This window comes from Geotrypetes seraphini, chromosome 18, assembly GCF_902459505.1.
Source record: "Geotrypetes seraphini chromosome 18, aGeoSer1.1, whole genome shotgun sequence".
In the NCBI taxonomy this organism is placed as follows: Eukaryota; Metazoa; Chordata; class Amphibia; order Gymnophiona; family Dermophiidae; genus Geotrypetes; species Geotrypetes seraphini.
Window position 1 is genome coordinate 27,464,524 of NC_047101.1, and position 20,785 is coordinate 27,485,308.

The 20,785-nt window shown below is 43.8% G+C and overlaps 1 protein-coding gene across 5 annotated transcripts in view; it reads left to right on the top strand.

Annotated features, from left to right (window-relative positions):
• The window catches only part of DOCK2 (dedicator of cytokinesis 2), a 601,528-nt gene that overhangs the window by 363,860 nt on the left and 216,883 nt on the right, over positions 1-20,785 (top strand). For all 5 annotated transcript variants that reach the window (XM_033927247.1, XM_033927252.1, XM_033927251.1 and 2 more), the window contains 3 exons: positions 1,634-1,729; positions 3,518-3,616; positions 8,965-9,059. In XM_033927247.1, coding sequence (XP_033783138.1) covers positions 1,634-1,729; positions 3,518-3,616; positions 8,965-9,059 — 290 coding nt within the window. The remainder of the gene's footprint in view (positions 1-1,633; positions 1,730-3,517; positions 3,617-8,964; positions 9,060-20,785) is intronic.

The following is a 20,785-nucleotide window of genomic DNA, read 5'->3' on the forward strand; positions in this document are numbered from 1 at the left end:
AAGTCAGATACATATGGAAGGGGGAGAGGCCAGACAGTGGATGGAACGGGCAGACGCTGGAAGGAAGAGTGGAAAGAAGATGAAAGCAGAGTCCACAAAAGGTAGAAAAAAATCATTTTATTTCTATTTTGTCATTAGAATATATCAGATTTGAAATATATATCCTGCTAGAGACATAACTGGGGACTGCAAAGCCTAACACTATTCCTATCATGTGTGACTGCAGTATTCTGTTAGCATGATATTTCTGTGTAGCATTTTGTAATATTCTGGCTTGTTCAGTTTTCTTGATAGTAGAGGGGATATATGTGAAAGGGGGACAGGGGTTTTGTTGGTCCTTGCTCTGAATATTTATATTTATAAAATGACAATTGTACAGAATATTGTTTCTTTTTATAATTTAATAAAATACGTTCAATATAAAATCATAACTGAGGCTTGTGCAGATGGGATCAGATGGTTTGTGGGGACCGAGCTTGCGGAGACGGGGCGAAAATGTGTTTTTTTATTTCGGTCTTAGTAGTTTGCCGGTCCACAAAATAATTCTTTTATTTCTGCCGGTCCACGGGTGTAAAAAGGTTGAAGAACACTGGTCTAGAATATATTTTCTGTCCCCTATTATCTTTAGTGTCTTTGTATGAATAACTTAAAACTTTTGATCTTAAAACCAAACACATGATTTTTTTTTTATTATTGATTTTTTTTTTTCATATAACAAGTGTGTCATAAAGATTCATACAATTACCTTAAGTATACACTTGATATCTCCATAACATATTGTACATACAACATATCTTATATAATCCTTATTATAATTTTAGACATCATATAAAATTTAATAATCATGATAGTTGTTATATTGTGTGCAACTAACAAAATAAGGGGAGGGAAAGGGATTCATAATTGAATGATTTTTTTTTAAGATCACACAGTTACTTGAGTGTGATGCTTGTCCACCATGTCTTATGGCAAGCCCGGTTTAGGCCTGCAAGACATCAGGAGGGAGAGGGTACAGGGCACAAGGTGAGAGAGGGGGGCTTGGTGCAGAGCCTGGCAGGGCACTTGAATTTTAACCCCCTGTTTTATATTTGAATCAATCTTTTTCCTCCTTTTTTTTTTTGGGGGGGGGGGGAGAAATGGCTACCTTGGTTGATATTTGGGTTGGCTTATATTCCTGTCTCTTGATTTCCATCTACCAAGACACATTTTTCATTGGCAGACACATTTCAGAACTACCTTCTAGCAATGGACAGACGAAAAGGAGTCATGTAGTCTGCTTCTCAACATAGACTCCCTTTTGCTAAGCTGTGGGAGCGAGTGCCACATAGCAATGCTTCGATGCCCATTCAATCCCTGTGGGCGTAAGAGCATTTAACGCAGTGGTCCATGCTATTGGGCTTAATAAAAAAGGGGGTTAGTTTTAGGTCTGTCTTGTTAATTCTTGACCGGCTGACTTGGATACGAAGGTGTTTTAATGTGGTCCTTTCTTTTCTGCTTATGTTGAAAGCTGCAAAGCTACTCTGATGTTCATGTAAATATCAGGAGAAAGGTATCTGCAATGCCTACCACATCTTCCTTATCACAGGGCTGTGCATCTGATATTGCATTCTTGCCTATCTTATATTTGTTGTAGAGCTTGACCTATCATCATATACAGGAGATCATAGTGCAGCTCCTAAGAACAGTGAATAGAACTGTCATCACCATGGGACGTGACCACAGCCTCATTGTGAGTAGCCTTCAAACATTTTTATCGAAATCTCTTCTGGCATGTTCTTCATTTTGAGATTCTGGACCCTTATTGTAAAATGTTGCTTCTATTTGGTGAGTCTGAAGATCACTTGTGGGTTATTTATTTTATTTATATGAAGGCTGCATTTTCTGGGAGGTTTTTTGGTGGAAAGAAGTACAGTGGTACCTTGGATTACGAGCATAATCCGTTCCAGGAGCATGCTCGTAATCCAAAATGCTCGTTTATCAAGCGAGTTTCCCCATAGGAAATAATGGAAACTCGCTTTGATGCGTTCCCCCCCCCCCCGAGAACCGGCATTGCTCCCCTCGAAGGCCCCCCACTGCGATCAGGCACCCCCCCCCCCGACACGATTGGGCACCCCCCCGACACGATCCGACATCCCCCCGACACAATTGGGCACCCCCCCCGCCGCTTCTTACCCTCATCTGGGCACTCTTGAAGATTGGCCTACTCGTCTGCTGGGCCTTGAGCATCTGAGCATGCTCAAGGCCTGCGAGCTCACGTTCACGAACGTAAACTCGCAGGCTTTGAGCATGCTCAGATGCTCAAGGCCCAGCAGATGAGTAGGCCGATCTTCAAGAGCCCAGATGAGGGTAAGAAGCGGCGGTGGGGTGCCCAATTGTGTCAGGGGGGATGTTGGATTGTGTCGGGGGGGGTGCCCAATCGTGTCGGAGGGGTCGGATCATGTCGGGGGGTGCCCAATGGTGTCGGGGGGGTCGGATCGTGGCAGGGGGTGCCGGTTCGAGGCAGGGGGGGTGCCGGATCGCAGGGGGGAGGGTGCCTGATCGCAGGGGGGGGCCTTCGAGGGGAGCAATGCCGGTTCTCGGGGGGGGGGGGAAACGCATCAAAGCGAGTTTCCATTATTTCCTATGGGGAAACTCGCTTTGATAAATGAGCATTTTGGATTACGAGCATGCTCCTGGAACGGATTATGCTCGTAATCCAAGGTACCACTGTAAATTAAAAGGAAACCCTTGACTAAGCAAGAGCCTTTATTGGGAAGTTTGACGACCTCTAATGGCTGCAAGTTGTATGTGTAGGAGAGGCTGAATGCTCAGGTCTAATAAAGTGCCAAAATATATAACAAAGATGTACAATGCTTCCTGATCCAAGCACTTGAAATGGGTGTTACAGGTTTGCTTGCAGGGAATACCAAATGTTTGAAGACGCCCATGTTTCTACCTGAGCATTAGATTTTTTCATATTTAAATGATATTTCTTCAGGGCTAAAACTAGCAAAATCAAAATGAAATGTTGAATTTGTCGGTGTTATTTGGCTTTCGAGTAATTTTTACTCAGTTTCCTGGTCACAATGCAGTAGAAAGGAAAGGGCAAGCACAGGTTTGTGAACTAGTGCTAGGCAATTAGACAATATTAATGGCCATTCTGTTCAGCTCAGCTAAAGGCACATTAGAAAGATGTATTCTGCTAGGCCTTGGAAACCTGATTTGCTGAGTTTTTATCTATAGACATGGAATGGGAGAAAAGCCTTAGTAAATCAGGTCCTAGGTGCCTCTGGGAAAAAGGGGAAGAAGCAAAAATTAAAACAGACAATCTAAAGAGTTAAACAGTCCTTACTGTCTGGCTACGTGTATCCCCAAAACATATTACTCTCATTGCATTTAAGAATATATTTTTTCCTGCCTGATACAACAAGCAGCCATAGTTTGAGAGTATGCTTCAGTTTATTTTCTTAATGCAGATAGAATAATAGATAATAAATACATATTTGGTTGCTGATTTCTGTATTTTTTCCCATTCCAGAGTCATTTTGTGGCATGCATGACAGCTATTTTAAATCAGATGGACAAGCAGCATTACTCCTTTTACATTGAAACATTTCAGATGAGCTGTGATCTTGTGGTGAGTAGAAGAAAGCATCAGGGAGACTGACAATCTGGGGAAAACATTTGAACAAAGATGCATGTCACAACTTGTGCTCATGTAAAAATGAAATAATTGGGAGCTGTCCTGATATACAAGTGGCAAAGTTAGCCAGTGGTGTATGCAAGGCCCAGCAGGTAAAGTGCCAGGGTGCTTCAATATTCACAGACTCAAGAAATAAGTGCCAGTGACTGCATAATATGTCCTCATTGGAGGGAATTCAGTAAAAGGCACCTAATGCTAGGGATGAAGTGTGCTAAATGCAAATTCTATATCAGCAGTTCTCGGTGGAACAGCTTTATAGAATACTAGCTTAGCATGCATTTTGCACCAAAATCTAGATGTGATCATTTAGACATGACAAAGGCTGGTTTAAATGCTCACGGCGAGTGCAGAAAAGCAGATATTCTATAACCCCCGTGCCCAATTTGCAGGCATGCTCCTGATCTGCCCACTTTGGAGTTGAGCACAGTGGAAATTAGACATGGGGGTTATAGAATAGGGTGCAAGGTCAGTTCCTTGATCCAATTAGCTTATTAAGTTCAATGCAGATATTGAAACCGTGCACCTGACTCCAGGCACTATTCATAGAATCCAGGACATTCTACCAGCTTCTGGAGGGAACTATATAACAGTAAGAGGAAGTAAGAGGAAAAGAAGGCCACTTTGGTTCTCAAAAGTAGTAGCTGAGAAAGTAAGGAATAAGAGGTTAGCTTTCATAAACTACAAAAGATTGCAGAAAGAGGAAGATGGGCAAAACTATCTGGAAATAATACTAGATAAATATAAGAGTTCTCTGAAATGCTTCCATTTTAATCACGCTTTTGGAAATTAATTTAAAATTAATGCTTTACAACTTCTAGTCAAACCTCATTGTTAACTAACACTAAGGAATCAATTTTTGATTACCAGCGACCCCATCCTTGATGTTTTCCCACTACTTGTTCTTTTCTTTAAAAATTGTACTTCCTCCTATTTCCCCCTCATTTCTGTTTTGTCAAGTTTAAAGTCTGTCTGTTATTATATGTTCTACATATGTATTTTTATTGCTTTGAAATTTTATATAAGCGTTTTATCAAATTTTAAATAAAACTTGGAAAAGTTAAGAGAGGCTGGTCGTGTAGTCAGGAAAGCAAAAATGCAAAGGTGACCCGGTCGACATTGTATATCTGGATTTTCAGAAGGTATTTGACAAGGTCTCGCATGAACGACTACTTCAAAAAATTGCGAGCCATGGGATTGAGGGTGAAATACACACGTGGATTAAAAACTGGTTGGCAGATAGAAAGCAAAGAGTGGGGATAAATGGACAATACTCGGACTGGAAAAGCGTCACCAGTGGAGTGCCGCAGGGTTCGGTGCTTGGGCATGTGCTCTTCAACATATATATAAATGACCTGGAAATTGGAACGATGAGCGAGGTGATTAAATTTGCAGATGATATGAAGTTATTCAGAGTAGTAAAGACACAGGAGGACTGCAAAGACCTGCAACAGGACATAAACACGCTCGAGAAATGAGCTGAGACATGGCAAATGAAGTTTAACGTGGACAAGTGTAAGGTGATGCATGTTGGTAACAAAAATCTTGAACACGAATACAGGATGTCTGGTGCAGTACTTGGAGAGACAACCCAGGAAAGAGACTTGGGAGTACTGATCGACAAGTCGATGAAGCCATCCGCGCAATGTGCGGCAGCGGCGAAAAGGGCAAACAGAATGCTTGGAATGATTAAGAAGGGGATCACGAACAGATCGGAGAAGGTTATCATGCTGCTGTACCGGGCCATGGTAGGCCCCCACCTGGAATACTGCGTCCAGCACTGGTCGCCGTACTTGAAGAAGGACACAGTACTACTCGAAAGGGTCCAGAGAAGAGCGACTAAAATGGTTAAGGGGCTGGAGAAGTTGTCGTACAGTGAGAGATTAAAGAAATTGTGCCTCTTTTCCCTTGAAAAGAGGAGACTGAGAGGGGACATGATCGAAATCTTCAAGATAATGAAGGGAATAGACTTAGTAGATAAAGACAGGTTGTTCACCCTCTCCAAGGTAGGGAGAATGAGAGGGCACTCTAAAGCTAAAAGGGGATAGATTCCATACAAACGTAAGGAAGTTCTTTTTCACCCAAAGAGTGGTGGAAAACTGGAACGCTCTTCCGGAGGCTGTCGTAGGGGAAAACACCATCCAGGGATTCAAGACAAGTTCCTGTGGAACTAGAACGTATGCAGGTAGGGCTGGTCTCGGTTAGGGTGCTAGTCTTTGACCTGGGGGGCCACCGCAGGTGTGGACTGCTGGGCACGATGGACCACTGGTCTGACCCAGCAGTGGCAGTTCTTATGTTCAAATGGAAGAAAACATAGTTGACATGGTAAAATGGGGAGACAAGACATTTTTTAGATATATTAGTGATAGGAAGAAGTGCAAACGTGGCATTGTGAGACTCAAAGGGGAGGAATATGTAGAAGCTGATAAAGAAAAGGCCAAATTGCTTAACAGATATTTCTGTCATGTGTTCACGGCTGTAGCACCAGGAGCGGGACCGCAGAAGACAAACATGAATAGGGATGGAAGAGTAATGGACCCTGGTCGATTTTCAGAGGGTTGTGTTCATGAGGAGCTACCTAAAATAAAGGTAGACAAAGCGATGGGGCCGGATGGTGTACATCCGAGGGTGCTGAAGGAACTTAGGGAAGTTCTGGTAGCTCCGCTGACTGACCTTTTCAATGATTCTCTAGAGTCGGGAGTGGTACCGGAGAAAGGCGGATGTAGTCCCTCTCCACAAAAGTGGAAGTAAGAAAGAAGTAGGGAATTACAGACCAGTAAGTCTGACTTCTGTGGTAAGCAAATTAATGGAAATGCTTTTAAAACAGAGAGTGGTTAAGTTTCTGGAATCCTGTGGATTACAGGACCGAGAGGCAACATGGATTCACTAGAGGTAGGACTTCTTAGACAAATCTGATTAATTTCTTTGACTGGGTAACCAGAGAATTGGATAGAGGATGTGCGCTAGATGTGGTGTATTTAGATTTTAGCAAAGTCTTTGACAGTGTTCCACACAGACTTTTAATAAATAAACTGAGTGTCCTCGGGATAGATCCCAAGATGACAGGCTGGATCAAGAACTGGTTGAGTGGAAGGCGATAGAGGGTAGTGATCAATGGAGATCGCTCTGAGGAAAGGGATGTTACCAGTGGTGTGCCTCAAGGTTCTGTTCTTGGGCCTGTTCTTTTTAACATTTTTATAAACGATATTGCTGAAGGGTTGTCGGGTAAGATGTCCCTCTTTGCAGATGATACCAAAAACTGCAATAGAGTAGACATGCTGGATGGTATGAATAACATGAAGAAAGACCTGGCGAAGCTTGAAAAATGGTCTGAAATTTGGCAGCTAAAATTTAATGCTATGAAATGCAAGGTTATGCATTTGGGCTGCAAAAACCCTAGGGAACAGTATAGTTTAGGGGGTGAAGAACTTACGTGCACCACAGAAGAGCGGGACTTGGGTGTGATTGTATGTGATGATCTTAAGGTAGCCAAACAGGTTGAAAAGGTAACAGCGAAAGCTAGAAGGATGCTAGGTTGCATAGGGAGAGGTTTGGCCAGTAGGAAAAAGGAGGTATTGATGCCTCTGTATAAGACTCTGGTGAGACCTCATTTCGAATATTGTGTACAATTCTGGAGATCAACAAAATGTGAAGAAAACACAAATTTGTCCAAAAACAAAAATTAATACAGAACAGAGGACAAAATTAAATCAAGTTATATTTGAATTACCAGACCTCAAATTATCCAAGGCACTACTAAATTAAATTTGGTCTTGGAGAATGAGATGTACAATGTCAGCGTCTATGAGACAAACTTGGTTTTTTTTGTTACATAGAGCTTTTTGGACCCCAGTTAGATTACAAAAATTAAATAGTTCTTTGTCTAATAGATGCTGGCATTGTAATCTAGATGTAGGGACTTTGGATCATCTTTTGTTTTACTGTCCCCATATTTTAGTCTTTTGGAACTCAATCTGGGATCAAATAAATTGTTTATTGGAAAACCATGTAGCGTTACCTTATGATACTGTGATATTTGGAATGTCTATGAGAAAAAAGAGTCAGATATCATCATGTAATAATAAACTTTTAATGATTATGACTGGAGTTGCCATCTAACATATTACTAATAATTGGAAAGATCATAGTAAACTTAATTTTAATTTTTGGTGGAACTCAGTATGTCACATATATAGAATGGAAAGATCATTAGCGGTACAGAATGGAAATTATAAAAATTTTATTAAAATATGGGAGCCATTAACATCTTTATGTCATGATTGAATGCCATTTTTCTATTAATTATACACCATTTAGTAGGGGGTGGGGGGGAGGGTTTCAAGTATATGATCTTATAATGATTAAGGTGCTTTGAGGGAAGGTGGGGAGAGGGTTACATTTGTACTTATAAGTTATAATGATAAGATGTTCAAGTGCTCAAATTAATTGTGTTTATTATGAATTTTTGTACACTTGATGAAAGTTTAAAAATGAATAAAGAATTAAAATAAATAAATAAATTTTTTGTGCCCTTATTGGGGTGGTAAACTCATCATATGTCTTTGGTAAAGTGACTTATGCTGTGCAAAATTATCAATAAATATAAATATAAAAGTGCTTTAAGTGCATAAAGTGATTGAAAGAGGAGAGCACTTGTGTGCCCGACGGCTGCCCAACCGTTTCACGTTTATTTCGTCAGGGGCTGTGCTTCCTTATATTATTGCACCTAAATTTAGGAAAAATAAAAAAACCTGATAAATATTGCAAAAATGTAGAAATCCTAACAAACTATGTGGTTTGAATTCATACTCTTTTTAAATTACAGATGGTTTGCATGGATCCTAATCTACTTTAATAAACTAAATTAGAAAATTAATTTAACATATTGTGTAAACTTCAGAAATTAATGTATAAACTTATTGTTCTCATATTATATTGACTACAAAGGTTGATATATAACCTTATTATTCACTAACAGCAATTAATAAAAATGTATTAAATTAGTAAAAACTGTATTAAAATGATATATTGAGTTGATTTCATATGGATGTTTAAAAAACTAAACGTCATAAATTGATGTTCCAAGTCGACTAAACATTCAAATTAATATTATAAAGAGCATAAAATTTTTTTTTAAACTGATGTGTTCAACATGTGGAGGCCGCAAAATCCCATTTTAATAAGGTGATATAGAATACTTTATAGCACATATCAGCATGTTTGTTCCTCATCTTTGTTATAGCACTCCAGGACTTGTTATGAATATCTTTTCTTCCATTTCTTAGGACTTTTTGATGGAAACATTCATAATGTTCAAGGATCTAATAGGAAAGAATGTTTATCCTTCAGACTGGATGACCATGAGTATGGTACAAAACAGGTAAAAAGAAGAGAGCTCCAGAAACGGGAAGATATTTCCTGTGACCTGAATAATTACATGGTAATAATACTGCTTCCTTTACAGCCTAGGCTTAATTCACTCTGCGTCACTGAAAGGATAAGAACATAAGAACATAAGCAGTGCCTCTGCCGGGTCAGACCACAGGTCCATCCTGCCCAGCAGTCCGCTCCCGCGGCGGCCCAAACAGGTCAAGACCTGTCTGCATCATCAGAAGGGGCTCCCTTGCCACCTTGGTTTCCCTTTTAAGTCCTGCCTTCCTATCGAAGTCCTAGCCCTCCGGTCTTGCACATGCACGACCTGGTTGGTTTATACTCATTACCTGGTTAACTTCCTATACTTGTGTTACATCCCAGCTCCTCCCTCAGTATCCCACGATCCCTTTATCCCTCAGGAATCCATCCAATCCCTGTTTGAATCCTTGTACCGTACTCTGCCTGATCACTTCCTCCGATAGCGCATTCCAAGTGTCCACGACTCTTTGGGTGAAAAAAAACTTCCTTGCATTTGTTTTGAACCTGTCTCCCTTCAGTTTCTCAGAATGCCCCCTCGTATTTGCTGTCCCCTTCAGTCTGAAGAATCTGTCCCTATCCACCCTCTCTATGCCCCTCATGATCTTGAAGGTCTCTATCATATCTCCCCTGAGCCTCCTTTTCTCCAGAGAGAAGAGCCCCAGCCTATCCAGCCTCTCGGCGTATGAGTAGTGTTCCAGCCCTCTTACCATTTTCGTTGCTCTCCTTTGGACTCTCTCAAGTACCGCCATGTCCTTCTTGAGGTGCGGCGACCAATACTGAACGCAGTATTCTAGATGTGGACGCACCATCGCCCGATACAATGGCATGATGACTTCCCATGTTCTGGTTGCTATGCCCTTCTTTATGATTCCCAGCATCCTGTTGGCTTTTTTCGAGGCTGCTGCGCACTGTGCAGATGGCTTCAGTGATGCATCCACCAGCACACCCAAGTCTCTCTCGAGTCTGCTGTCTCCCAACAATACACCTCCCAATTTGTAGCTGAACAACGGGTTCTTTTTCCCTATATGCATGACCTTGCATTTGTCCACGTTGAAGCGCATTTGCCATTTGTTTGCCCAGTCTTCCAGCTTGTCCAGGTCCCTTTGCATGCCCTCACACTCCTCCCTGGTCCTAACTCTGCCGCACAGTTTGGTATCGTCTGCGAATTTTATAACCTCACATTTTACCTCCTTTTCCAGGTCATTGATGAATATGTTAAAGAGTAAAGGCTCCAGCACCGATCCCTGTGGCACACCGCTCGTGACTCCCCGCCAGTCCGAATATTGACCCTTTATTCCAACCCTCTGCAGTCTACCCGACAACCAGTGCTTGATCCATCTGTGCACATCCCCTCCCACCCCGTGGTTCCACAGCTTCTTAAGTAGCCTTTCATGTGGCACCTTGTCGAAAGCCTTTTGAAAGTCGAGGTAAATGATGTCTATGGGCTCCCCATTGTCCACCCGACTGCTTATTCCCTCAAAGAAGTACAGAAGGTTCGTTAGGCACGACCTTCCCTTACAGAATCCGTGCTGGCTTGTTCTCAGTAGGCCATTCCTCTCGATGTGCTCGCAAATGTCGTCCTTGATCATAGCTTCCACCATCTTCCCTATAATTGAAGTCAGGCTCACCGGCCTGTAGTTCCTGGGGTCACCCCTCGATCCCTTCTTGAAGATGGGTGTGACATTTGCCAATTTCCAGTCCTCTGGTACCTCACCAGTTTTCAAGGATAGGTTGCAAACATGTTGGATTGTGCCCGCTATTTCCTGTCTTAGTTCCTTCAGAACCCTTGGGTGGATCCCGTCCGGGCCTGGTGATTTGCCGCATTTTAACCTGTCTATCTGTTTGAGGACATCCTCCCTACTTACCTCTATGTGCTCTAATTTTTCAGCCTGTTCCCCACTCATGAGCTCCTCTGAGTCCGGTATATTAGATGTGTCTTCGCTCGTGAAAACCGACGAGAAGAACGTGTTCAACCTCTCAGCTACCTCTTTTTCCTCCTTAATCACTCCCTTCCTGTCCCCATCGTCCAACGGCCCCACCTCCTCTCTCGCTGGTCACTTCCCCTTAACGTAACTGAAGAATGCCTTGAAGTTTTTCGCCTCCCTGGCCAGCCCCTCTTCGTACTTCCCCTTTGCTTTTCTAACCTCCCGGTGGCATTCCTTTTGGCATTTCCTGTGCGCCTGGTGATTTTCCTCTGTTGGGTCCTTTTTCCATCTCTGGAAAGATACTTTTTTGTCCTTTATCGCCCTCTTTACTTCTATTGACATCCAAACCGGATCCTTTGATCGCTTGTTCTTGCAGCCTTTCCTGAAATTGGGGACGTACATTCTCTGTGCTTCCTGCAGGGTGTCCCTGAATAGGGTCCAGGCGCTTCCCACAGTCTCCATCCTAAAGATTTTTCTGAGCTTCCTCCCCACCATTTCCCTCATAGCAACATAGTTCCCTTTCTTGAAGTTCAGCGCAGTTGTTGCAGTCCTCCTAACTATGGGTGTCCCTCTTTCTAATGTGAATCTGATCGTGTTGTGGTCACTGTTGCCTAGTGGTCCTCCCACTTCTGCCCCTCTTGCAGGCCCCCCTAATCCGTTTAGGATGAGGTCAAGAGTAGTACCCCCTCGCGTCGGTTCTTTGACTAGTTGCTCCATGAAGCAGTCCTTCACAGCTTCTACAAATCCTGTCTCCCTAGTGCAGTTGGAGTGACCCGTACTCCAGTCAATCCCTGGGTAGTTGAAGTCCCCCATCACTGTTACACTTCCAGTCCTGCACTCCTGTCTCAATTCTGCTTCCAAGTTGTGTCCGACTCACTCTGGCGTACCAGGTGGTCGATAGTACATCCCCAGTTTTATGCCCGCACCCTTGTTTCCCAGTAATTTGACCCACAGCGATTCCAGCCCCTCTGCCTTCGTTGCCATATCCATCCCGACCGAGTGGATAAAGTCCTTTATATATAGTGCTATGCCTCCCCCCTTTTTGTGGGTCCTGTCCCTCCTATAGAGCTTGTACCCCGGCAGCGCTACATCCCATTGATTTTCCTCTGTCCACCAGGTTTCTACAATTCCAATTATATCCAGGTCCTCCCCCTTGGCCACGACTTCTAGTTCACCCATCTTGGCCGTGAGGCTTCTTGCATTTGCGTATAAGCACCGCAGGTCCCGTCGTTTTTCTTCCACCTCTGCATTTACCTGGGCCACTTGCCCTTGGATTTCTGGCAGTTTTCCCGCTCTCTGTGTTTCTGCTTTGCCCTCAGCCTTTACCCTCTTAGCTTTCAGCTTCCCCACATTCCTGCCACCCCACTTCCCCGCTTTTCCTTTGGGATTTCTAGCCCTACCGGCCCCCTCCTGGGCTATCATCCCTTGCGCCTCTGTTTGATCCCCCTCGCCTTGTGGTACCTCTATATTACCCTCGGCTTTCGCCCTTATGCCACCCAGTCCCCCTGTGTCCCCATGCCCCTTAGTCTTCTCCCAGCAAGCTCCCTTTACCTGATGTTTCCCTCGCTGTCTGATTTGGAGATCTTCCGGTCCCTCTGTTTCCTCCCTGCAGTCAGCCCGTTCAGCATCTGTTCTGGATACTGTTGTCCGAAGCGTCAACATCAGATCAGCTGTCGGCTTTCCCCCTCTCCTCAGTTTAAAGCCCTCTCAATCTCCTTCCTCAAATTGGCTGCCAGTAGTCTGGTTCCCGCTGTGCTCAGGTGCAGGCCGTCCCGCCGGTAGAGCTTGCTCTTTCCCCAGAAGGACGTCCAGTTCCTCACAAAGCGGAAGCCCTCCTCCTGGCACCATCTCCTCAACCATGCATTCACAGCTTGGAGGTCTGCCTGCCTCTTTGCATCTGCTCTCGGCACAGGCAGGATCTCTGAGAATGCTATCCTCTGTGTGCTCCGCTTCAGCTTTCGTCCTAGGACCCTGAACTGGTCAGTCAGTGCGTCCATGCTGAAGTTCCTCCGGCTCACATCGTTTGTTCCGATGTGGATTATTACCGCAGTCTCCTCTGTTTCTGCGCCGTCCAGGATCCTCTCGATCCTATCAGTGATGTCTCGTGTCTTGGACCCTGGGAGACAAGTCACTAGCCGGTCCTCCCTTCCTCCAGCTACGTGACTGTCTACCTCTCTCAAGATCGAGTCTCCCACCACAATAGCAGACTTCCCTTTCCTCAGCAACCTCCTCTGCCTCAGGTCCGTGTCCTCGGTGTAGTGTGGTGTCTCTCCCTCGGGGTCCTGGTGAGTCGCAGTCTCCTCCTCTTGCGTTGTCCCTCCGCTAGGTCCTTCCCCGGTATCGCCTTGTGGATCCTGGGTCTCGTCTACCGACATCCGTCTGTGCTGCTGCTGATCCCGTTCCTCCACCGTCCTATAGGCCTCCTCAATGAATCTCTCGAGGTCCCTCACCTGGTCCACAATGGGGCCTGCTCCGTCTGTGTTCTGAGTAGTCCAGCTCGTCTCCTCTGTGGTGCGCAGTTCCTCCAGTCCTTCTAGTTCCTGGACCCTGACCCTCAATCTGCCGACCTCCATCCTCAGGCTTTCCAGTTCCTGACACCGACTGCATATGTATTCCCGCCTTCCCAAAGGGAGGTAGTCGTACATACTGCACTCTGTGCAGTATATCGGAAAGTACCTCTGGGATCCTGGGTCCTCCATCACTCTTGTGAAGTGCTGGTGTGCTCCTGCTGTGGGTAAGAGAGAGAGAAAGAGAAAAGGAAAAAGAGAAAAGAAGGGAAAAGTAAATTACTTGGCGTTTCTGGCTCCCTTGCAAGGCTCCCTCGCAAAGGCGCTCTCGCCGCGCGCCGAACGGCTGGGCGCCGTTGGCTCCCTTCTTCTTAAAGGGGAGCCCGGGCGCCGACGCGACCTGTGACGCGGTGGGGGTGGGCGGAGCTACCTCTCGCCGCGACCCCGGTTCCTCCTGCCTGCTCTGCCTTCCTCCCCTGGCTACCTCCTTGTGGCTTCCTCCTCCTGCCCTCCGCCGCTGAAAAACAGGAAAAAAAGAAGGGACACTGCAACCGCCGAGGTCTGCTTCGTGCCCTGGCTTCCCTTCTTAAAGGGGAGCCCGGGCGCCGACGCGACCTGTGACGCGGTGGGGGTGGGCGGAGCTACCTCTCACCGCAACCCCGGTTCCTCCTGCCTGCTCTGCCTTCCTCCCCTGGCTACCTCCTCGTGGCTTCCTCCTTCTGCCCTCCGCCGCTGAAAAACAGGAAAAAAAGAAGGGACACTGCAACCGCCGAGGTCTGCTTCGTGCCCTGGCTTCCCTTGTTGCCTGTCAAGTTTTTGTTCATCAGACTGGCTGAGATAGAAAATTTTGGGGAGGTGGAAAGGGCTTTGGGAGGTGTTCTGAACTATAAGAGGTCTTTGTTGTTTTTGGTTCAGACACATGGAAGCAAACAGGGGAAAATGTTGAAGACTACATTGGCTTGTTGATTGCTGAGCAAAAGATAAACATTTAGGGTCCCTTTTGTTAAGTAGCTGACATAGGTTATACCACATTAGTTTGGACCTGCTGGGGCTGTAGTGAGCTACATATGAATGAACACAAGGAAAGTGAGGGCAGGGGGCATGTTGTATAGAGCACATTTCCATGTTCCTGGGAATTGCACTAATATCTGCTGCACTATTTCACTTCCAATGTGGTAAAAAAACAAACAAACAAAAAAAACAACAACCCATGATAAGCCGCCTATCGTGGGAGTGGGCAGGAGCTGGGCGGGTCAGTGGAGTATCAGACTGTGACAGCTGATGCATGGCTTGGTACCAAGCGCTAGCTGTCATGATTGTTGATAGAATGGTTGTAGTTACTGTCACCTCACATGGAGATGGTTAGAGAAGTTGCTTTAGTCTGGTATCATGGTCACTGCTATAAAAATAATGCCATCTCTCCATTCTGCTCTTTCCCCCACCCCACTGGATCAGACACCTCTGTGACTCAAGATCCTTGCCAAACCCCTTCCAAGTGGTCCAAGCCTCTTCCATCTGTACCAAACCCTGTGCACTCTGTATCCTCCTCCTGGTGTTTCCCCCTCCCCATTTCTAGAACTTTCCCAGAGGAAAGGCCTAATGGTCCAGTAGTGTGGAAGAGGAGCCGCCCCCTTCTGCTCCAATTCTGAAAGGCACTACGCATCACTGACCCCTGGAAGTAGTCTCGGTCTTACTTCAAGGGGCCAATCTTTCATATACAGCTGCATTATTAGATTTTTTGAAGACATAAACAAGCATCCTAAATGGGCTAAAGGGACCTGCAAAGGAAGTGGAAGTAGTGGGACCGTTGGGAAACAGCGATCATAATATGATCAAGTTCAAGGTGGAAATAGGAATACTGAAAGGAAAGAGAACCATAGCGACAACTTTTAACTTCAGGAAGGGAAACTACGAAGCAATGAGAAGAATGGTAAAGAAGAAACTTAGGAACACTTCCAAAAAATGGCATACGGTAGAACATGCCTGGTCCTTTTTCAAGGACACGGTGAGCGAAGCGCAAAATCTGTATATCCCCAGATTCAGAAAAGGGTGCAACAAGAATCGAACAAAAGACCCGGCGTGGATAACTAAAATAGTGAAGGAAGCGATAGGCAATAAGAAAAACTCATTCAGAAAATGGAAAAAGGACAAATCTGAGGGAAACTGGAAAGAGCACAGAAAGTATCAAAAAGAATGTCACCGTGTAGTTTGAAAAGCCAAAAAAGTATGAAGAGAGGCTAGCCAGGGAAGCACGAAATTTCAAGCCGTTCTTTAGATATATTAAAGGGAAAAAGCCGGCTAGGGAGGAGGTGGGACCACTGGACGACGGAGAACGGAAGGGAGCGGTGAAGGAAGAGAAAGAGGTCGCAGAAAGACTTAACAGGTTCTTTTCATCTGTATTTACAAGCGAAGACACAACCAACATACCGGAACCTGAACAAATCTTCAAGGGAAATCAAGCACAGAAGTTAACATCCATGGAAGTGAGCCTTGATGATGTACGCAGGCAGATAGAAAAACTAAAAACTGACAAATCGCCAGGTCCGGATGGAATCCATCCAAGGGTTCTAAAGGAACTAAAGGAGGAAATAGCGGAACTACTGCAGCAAATTTGCAACCTATCTCTGAAAACAGGTGTGATTCCGGAGGATTGGAAGATAGCCAACATTACGCCCATCTTTAAAAAGGGATCAAGAGGTGACCCGGGAAACTACAGACCGGTGAGTCTGACCTCGGTTCCGGGGAAAATGGTGGAAGCACTGATAAAAAAAAACATCGATGAACATTTTGAAAGAAACAAACTTCTGATAACCAGCCAACATGGTTTCTGCAGGGGAAGGTCGTGCCTGACTAACTTACTGCACTTCTTCGAAGGAATTAACAAACAGATGGACAGAGGAGACCCCATAGACATCATATACCTAGATTTCCAGAAAGCCTTTGACAAGGTGCCTCATGAACGTCTACTCCGGAAACTGAAGAACCATGGGGTGGACGGAGACGTGCATAGATGGATCAGAAACTGGTTAGAAGGTAGGAAACAGAGGGTAGGGGTGAAGGGCCACTACTCAGACTGGAGAAAGGTCACGAGTGGTGTTCCGCAGGGCTCGGTGCTCGGGCTGCTGCTTTTTAACATATTCATAAATGATCTAGAAACAGGGACGAAGTGTGAGATAATAAAATTTGCAGACGACACCAAACTATTTAGTGGAGCTCGGACAAAGGAGGACTGCGAAGAATTGCAAAGAGACTTAGACAAACTAGGGGAATGGGCAGAGAGATGGCAGATGAAATTCAATGTTGAGAAGTGTAAAGTATTGCATGTGGGAAGCAAAAACCCGAGGTATAATTATGCGATGGGAGGGATGTTATTGAATGAGAGTACCCAAGAAAGGGACTTGGGGGTGATGGTGGACATGACAATGAAGCTGACAGCACAGTGCGCAGCTGCCGCTAAGAGAGCAAATAGAATGCTAGGTATAATCAAGAAGGGTATTACAACCAGAACGAAAGAAGTTATCCTGCCGCTGTATCGGGCAATGGTGCGTCCACATCTTGAGTACTGCGTCCAGTATTGGTCACCGTACCTTAAGAAGGATATGGCATTACTCGAGAGAGTTCAGAGGAGAGCGACACGATTGATTAAGGAGATGGAAAGCCTTTCAAACGCTGAGAGATTGGATAAACTGGGACTCTTTTCCCTGGAAAAGAGAAGATTAAGAGGGGATATGATAGAGACTTACAAGATCATGAAGGGCATAGAGAGAGTAGAGAGGGACAGATTCTTCAAACTTTCAGAAAATAAAAAAACAAGAGGGCATTCGGAAAAGTTGAAAGGGGGCAAATTCAAAACAAATGCTAGGAAGTTCTTCTTTACACAATGTGTGGTGGACACCTGGAATGCAATTCCAGAGGACGTTATAGGGCAGAGTACGGTACTGGGGTTTAAGAAAGGATTGGACAAATTCCTGCTGGAAAAGGGGATAGAGGGGTATAGATAGAAATTTACTGCACAGGTCCTGGACCTGTTGGGCCGCCGTGTGAGCGGACTGCTGGGCGCGATGGACCTCAGGTCTGACCCAGCGGAGGCATTTCTTATGTTCTTATCTAACAGTGAGTTGGTTGACACAGTGTTTTTGGATCTTCAGAAGACATTGGGCAAAGTCCCTTGTAAGAGATAGGAGGCAATGCCCTTTGGGTGATTAGAAACTGGCTAAAAGACAGGAAACAGATAATAGGACTAAATGGTCAGTTATCTATGCGGAAATGAATGATCAGTGGCGTCCACAAGAGTTTATACTGAAACCTATTCATAAATAATCTCCAGAGGAAACATATTTGTAAATGATCTAGAAGAATGAGGTGATCAAACTTTGCAGATGACATAAAATCATTAATTAAAATGGCTGAGGATTATGATGATTTACAGAACGATCTTCTGAGACTAGGAGACTGAGCATCTAGATGCCTGATGAGTTGTAGGACTAAAGTCTATAAATGGTATAAAAAAATGAGCACTAAGGGCTTGATTCTATAAGCAGTGCCTAAATCGGTAGGCCCCCTATTGAAATGGCACCTCAGGTAGGTACTGTTATAGAATCGCACCTATCTCGAATTAGGCACCAGTAAGCATAAAAGTCTTAGGCACCCATATATTAGGCCAGATTTTTCTTGGCCTAAAATATCAATGCCTAAACTTTGCCCATAACCATGCTTACCGTTGGGTAGACACCTCAGTATAGATGCCTACAAAGCACCCAAGTTAGATGCCTACTGAAAAAATTACCCACCCACCCTTTTATCAAGCTTTGCTAGCGGTTTTCAAAGGAAAAGTGATAAGAACTTTCAAAGTGTGTTTCAGAATTGAAACTGAATTTTTGTGACTCCTGTTGCTAAAACAAAATACTGGGAAATAGAAAATTTTAATCCCTTTACTGTGTAAGAGCACTGATTCAACTCCGATTGCCTCAGAGGTAAATGTTTTGTATTTAATTTGGTGTTCAGCTGTTGTTTTTCTGCTGGCATTCATTCCTGCAGTCTTTTCAGATTGCTAATGTGCTGAATCCTTGACTAGTATACACAGTTATCTGAAATTTTGAGAATCTGAAATTATTTTTTGAAAACGATATGTTTTTTGAGAACTGAGGGTTTGGAGCCTTGGGAGTTATCTATTGTCTTGGGATTGGAGGAAAGATGTTTTGGCCTCTAAAAGCTAATTGAAAAATATATTTAGTTCAATAAAAAGGTATCATATTACCCAATTTATTTTTTTTTAATATTTGTTAACCTATAGTGTAATGATTGTAATATATCAGTTTTTGAAATTTATCTTTATATTTTGTACAATACGGGAAAATATGCATCACTTTATCTCTTTGCACTATGACTTCTTGGAGAACATTGGAGAGTGGGCTGGATAACATGGAGCTATATTGGAGAGCATCGGGGAGGGGGTTGTAGAATGCGAGGAGGACTGTCCCAAATATAATTTATAGCCCATTACCAGTAGCAAAAAATATTTTTGTGGCTCGGCAATTTTCATTTACATTTTCCAGGTGCCTTGTGCACCTTTTTGAGTTAATTAGATATGGAATGATAAGCTGAATTACTGTAAATATTGTTAAATTAGTAGCTGGAATTCCTATTTGTGACAATCTGAGTGTTTGATTTTTAATACGTTTTAAATAGAGGTAAAATGGGGTTGATTAGCCTTGTTATATTAGTTGCTTTAAGAGAGAGAGTTGGCATTAAGGAATTTGATGTTTCAGTGTGCTCTGTGTGTTTTCATTTTGTGGTTACCATTATTTATTGTTAATAAGTTATGTTGTGTGTATATGAAGAATGAATGGAAGAAATGGAATTACAATTAGTACTTTTATTATGGGGGCAGGGTTTGGGTGGGGTCTGGTGCGGAGCTTGGGCACCCCCTAAACAAAAAGGCGTTCCACTGGCCCTGGCTATCCCAGTAATACTATATAAACTAAAACAATTAACCCTCGTGGTATCAAAATACAAAAAACGCATACCACACTACTCCACCGGAGAAGTGTAACAAATTACACAGGCCTCAGAATTGGAGCCTACACACAGCTGCCCAATCACAACCGAAAAGTCAGCGTAGTCTTGCTCCTGTCATCGGCTAGGGAACTTTTAACTATAATGCTCATACTAGCTTATTATTCTATTATTCTTAAATGTAAACCATTTTTCTTTAATTTAAACTTCATTTAAAACCATAAATATTTGCTCATTTGCATATTTTTCATTTCAGCATTTGCACTTATCCGGTATATTGAAAAGGTGACAAAAAAAGAGGTCACTTATCTTGGACAGTACTTGATTGAGAAATGCCTCTATATTTATCTCTAACAGTGCCAGCTGCTTTCTACAAATACCGACGCGGCCAGCGTTTCGCGGACTCTATTCCCGTCCGCTGCTTCAGAGCCAGCACCAAGGCATCCTTTAATTCAAAAAGCTTAGTTAGCTCTCCATATTGTGACCAGGCGAACACGAAGCAGGCCAAGGTCCCAGTTAGTGTTTTTGGGGTTTTTTAGTGGCCTCCTCATTCTCCCCTTATAGCCACACCCAAACCTCCGAGCCATTTAGAATGAAAACAAAATAGTGCAAAACGTTTTGTGGGGAAGTCTGGAGAAAGGAAAAAGGATTGTCCTAAAGATTAAAAGCTTGGAAAAAGGGAAATGCCTTTTTTCAAAGGCTAGAAAGAGAGAAAGAGAGAGGGAAATCAAGAAAGAGAGAGGGAAATTCTGTAATTAAAGGAAAGATATCTGGAAAAAGGAAAAAAACTTGGAGAGAACAAAAACGTCTAAACCAAAAGACAGAAATCTGGAGAGAAGGCTAATGCCTTTATTTCCTTAATTGAAGGACAAGAAAGTTTATACAGTTGAGAGGTTCTTGGTCTTATAGTTTGTAAAGAATTAAGAGAAATAAGAACCAAACGCAGAACTATTCCATTCAAAATTTTGAACACTATGGTAGCACACTTAAACTGAATTTTAAAATGAACTGGCAACCAATGAATAGCCCTCAACAAAGGAGACACATGATCATAAGAACATAAGAACATAAGCAATGCCTCTGCTGGGTCAGACCTGAGGTCCATCTTGCCCAGCAGTCCGCTCACGCGGCGGCTCAACAGGTCCAGGACCTGAGTAGTAATCCTCTATTTATACCCTTCTATTCTCTTTTCCAGCAGGAAAATGTCCAATCCTCTCTTAAATCCCAGTACTGTATTCTGCCCTATA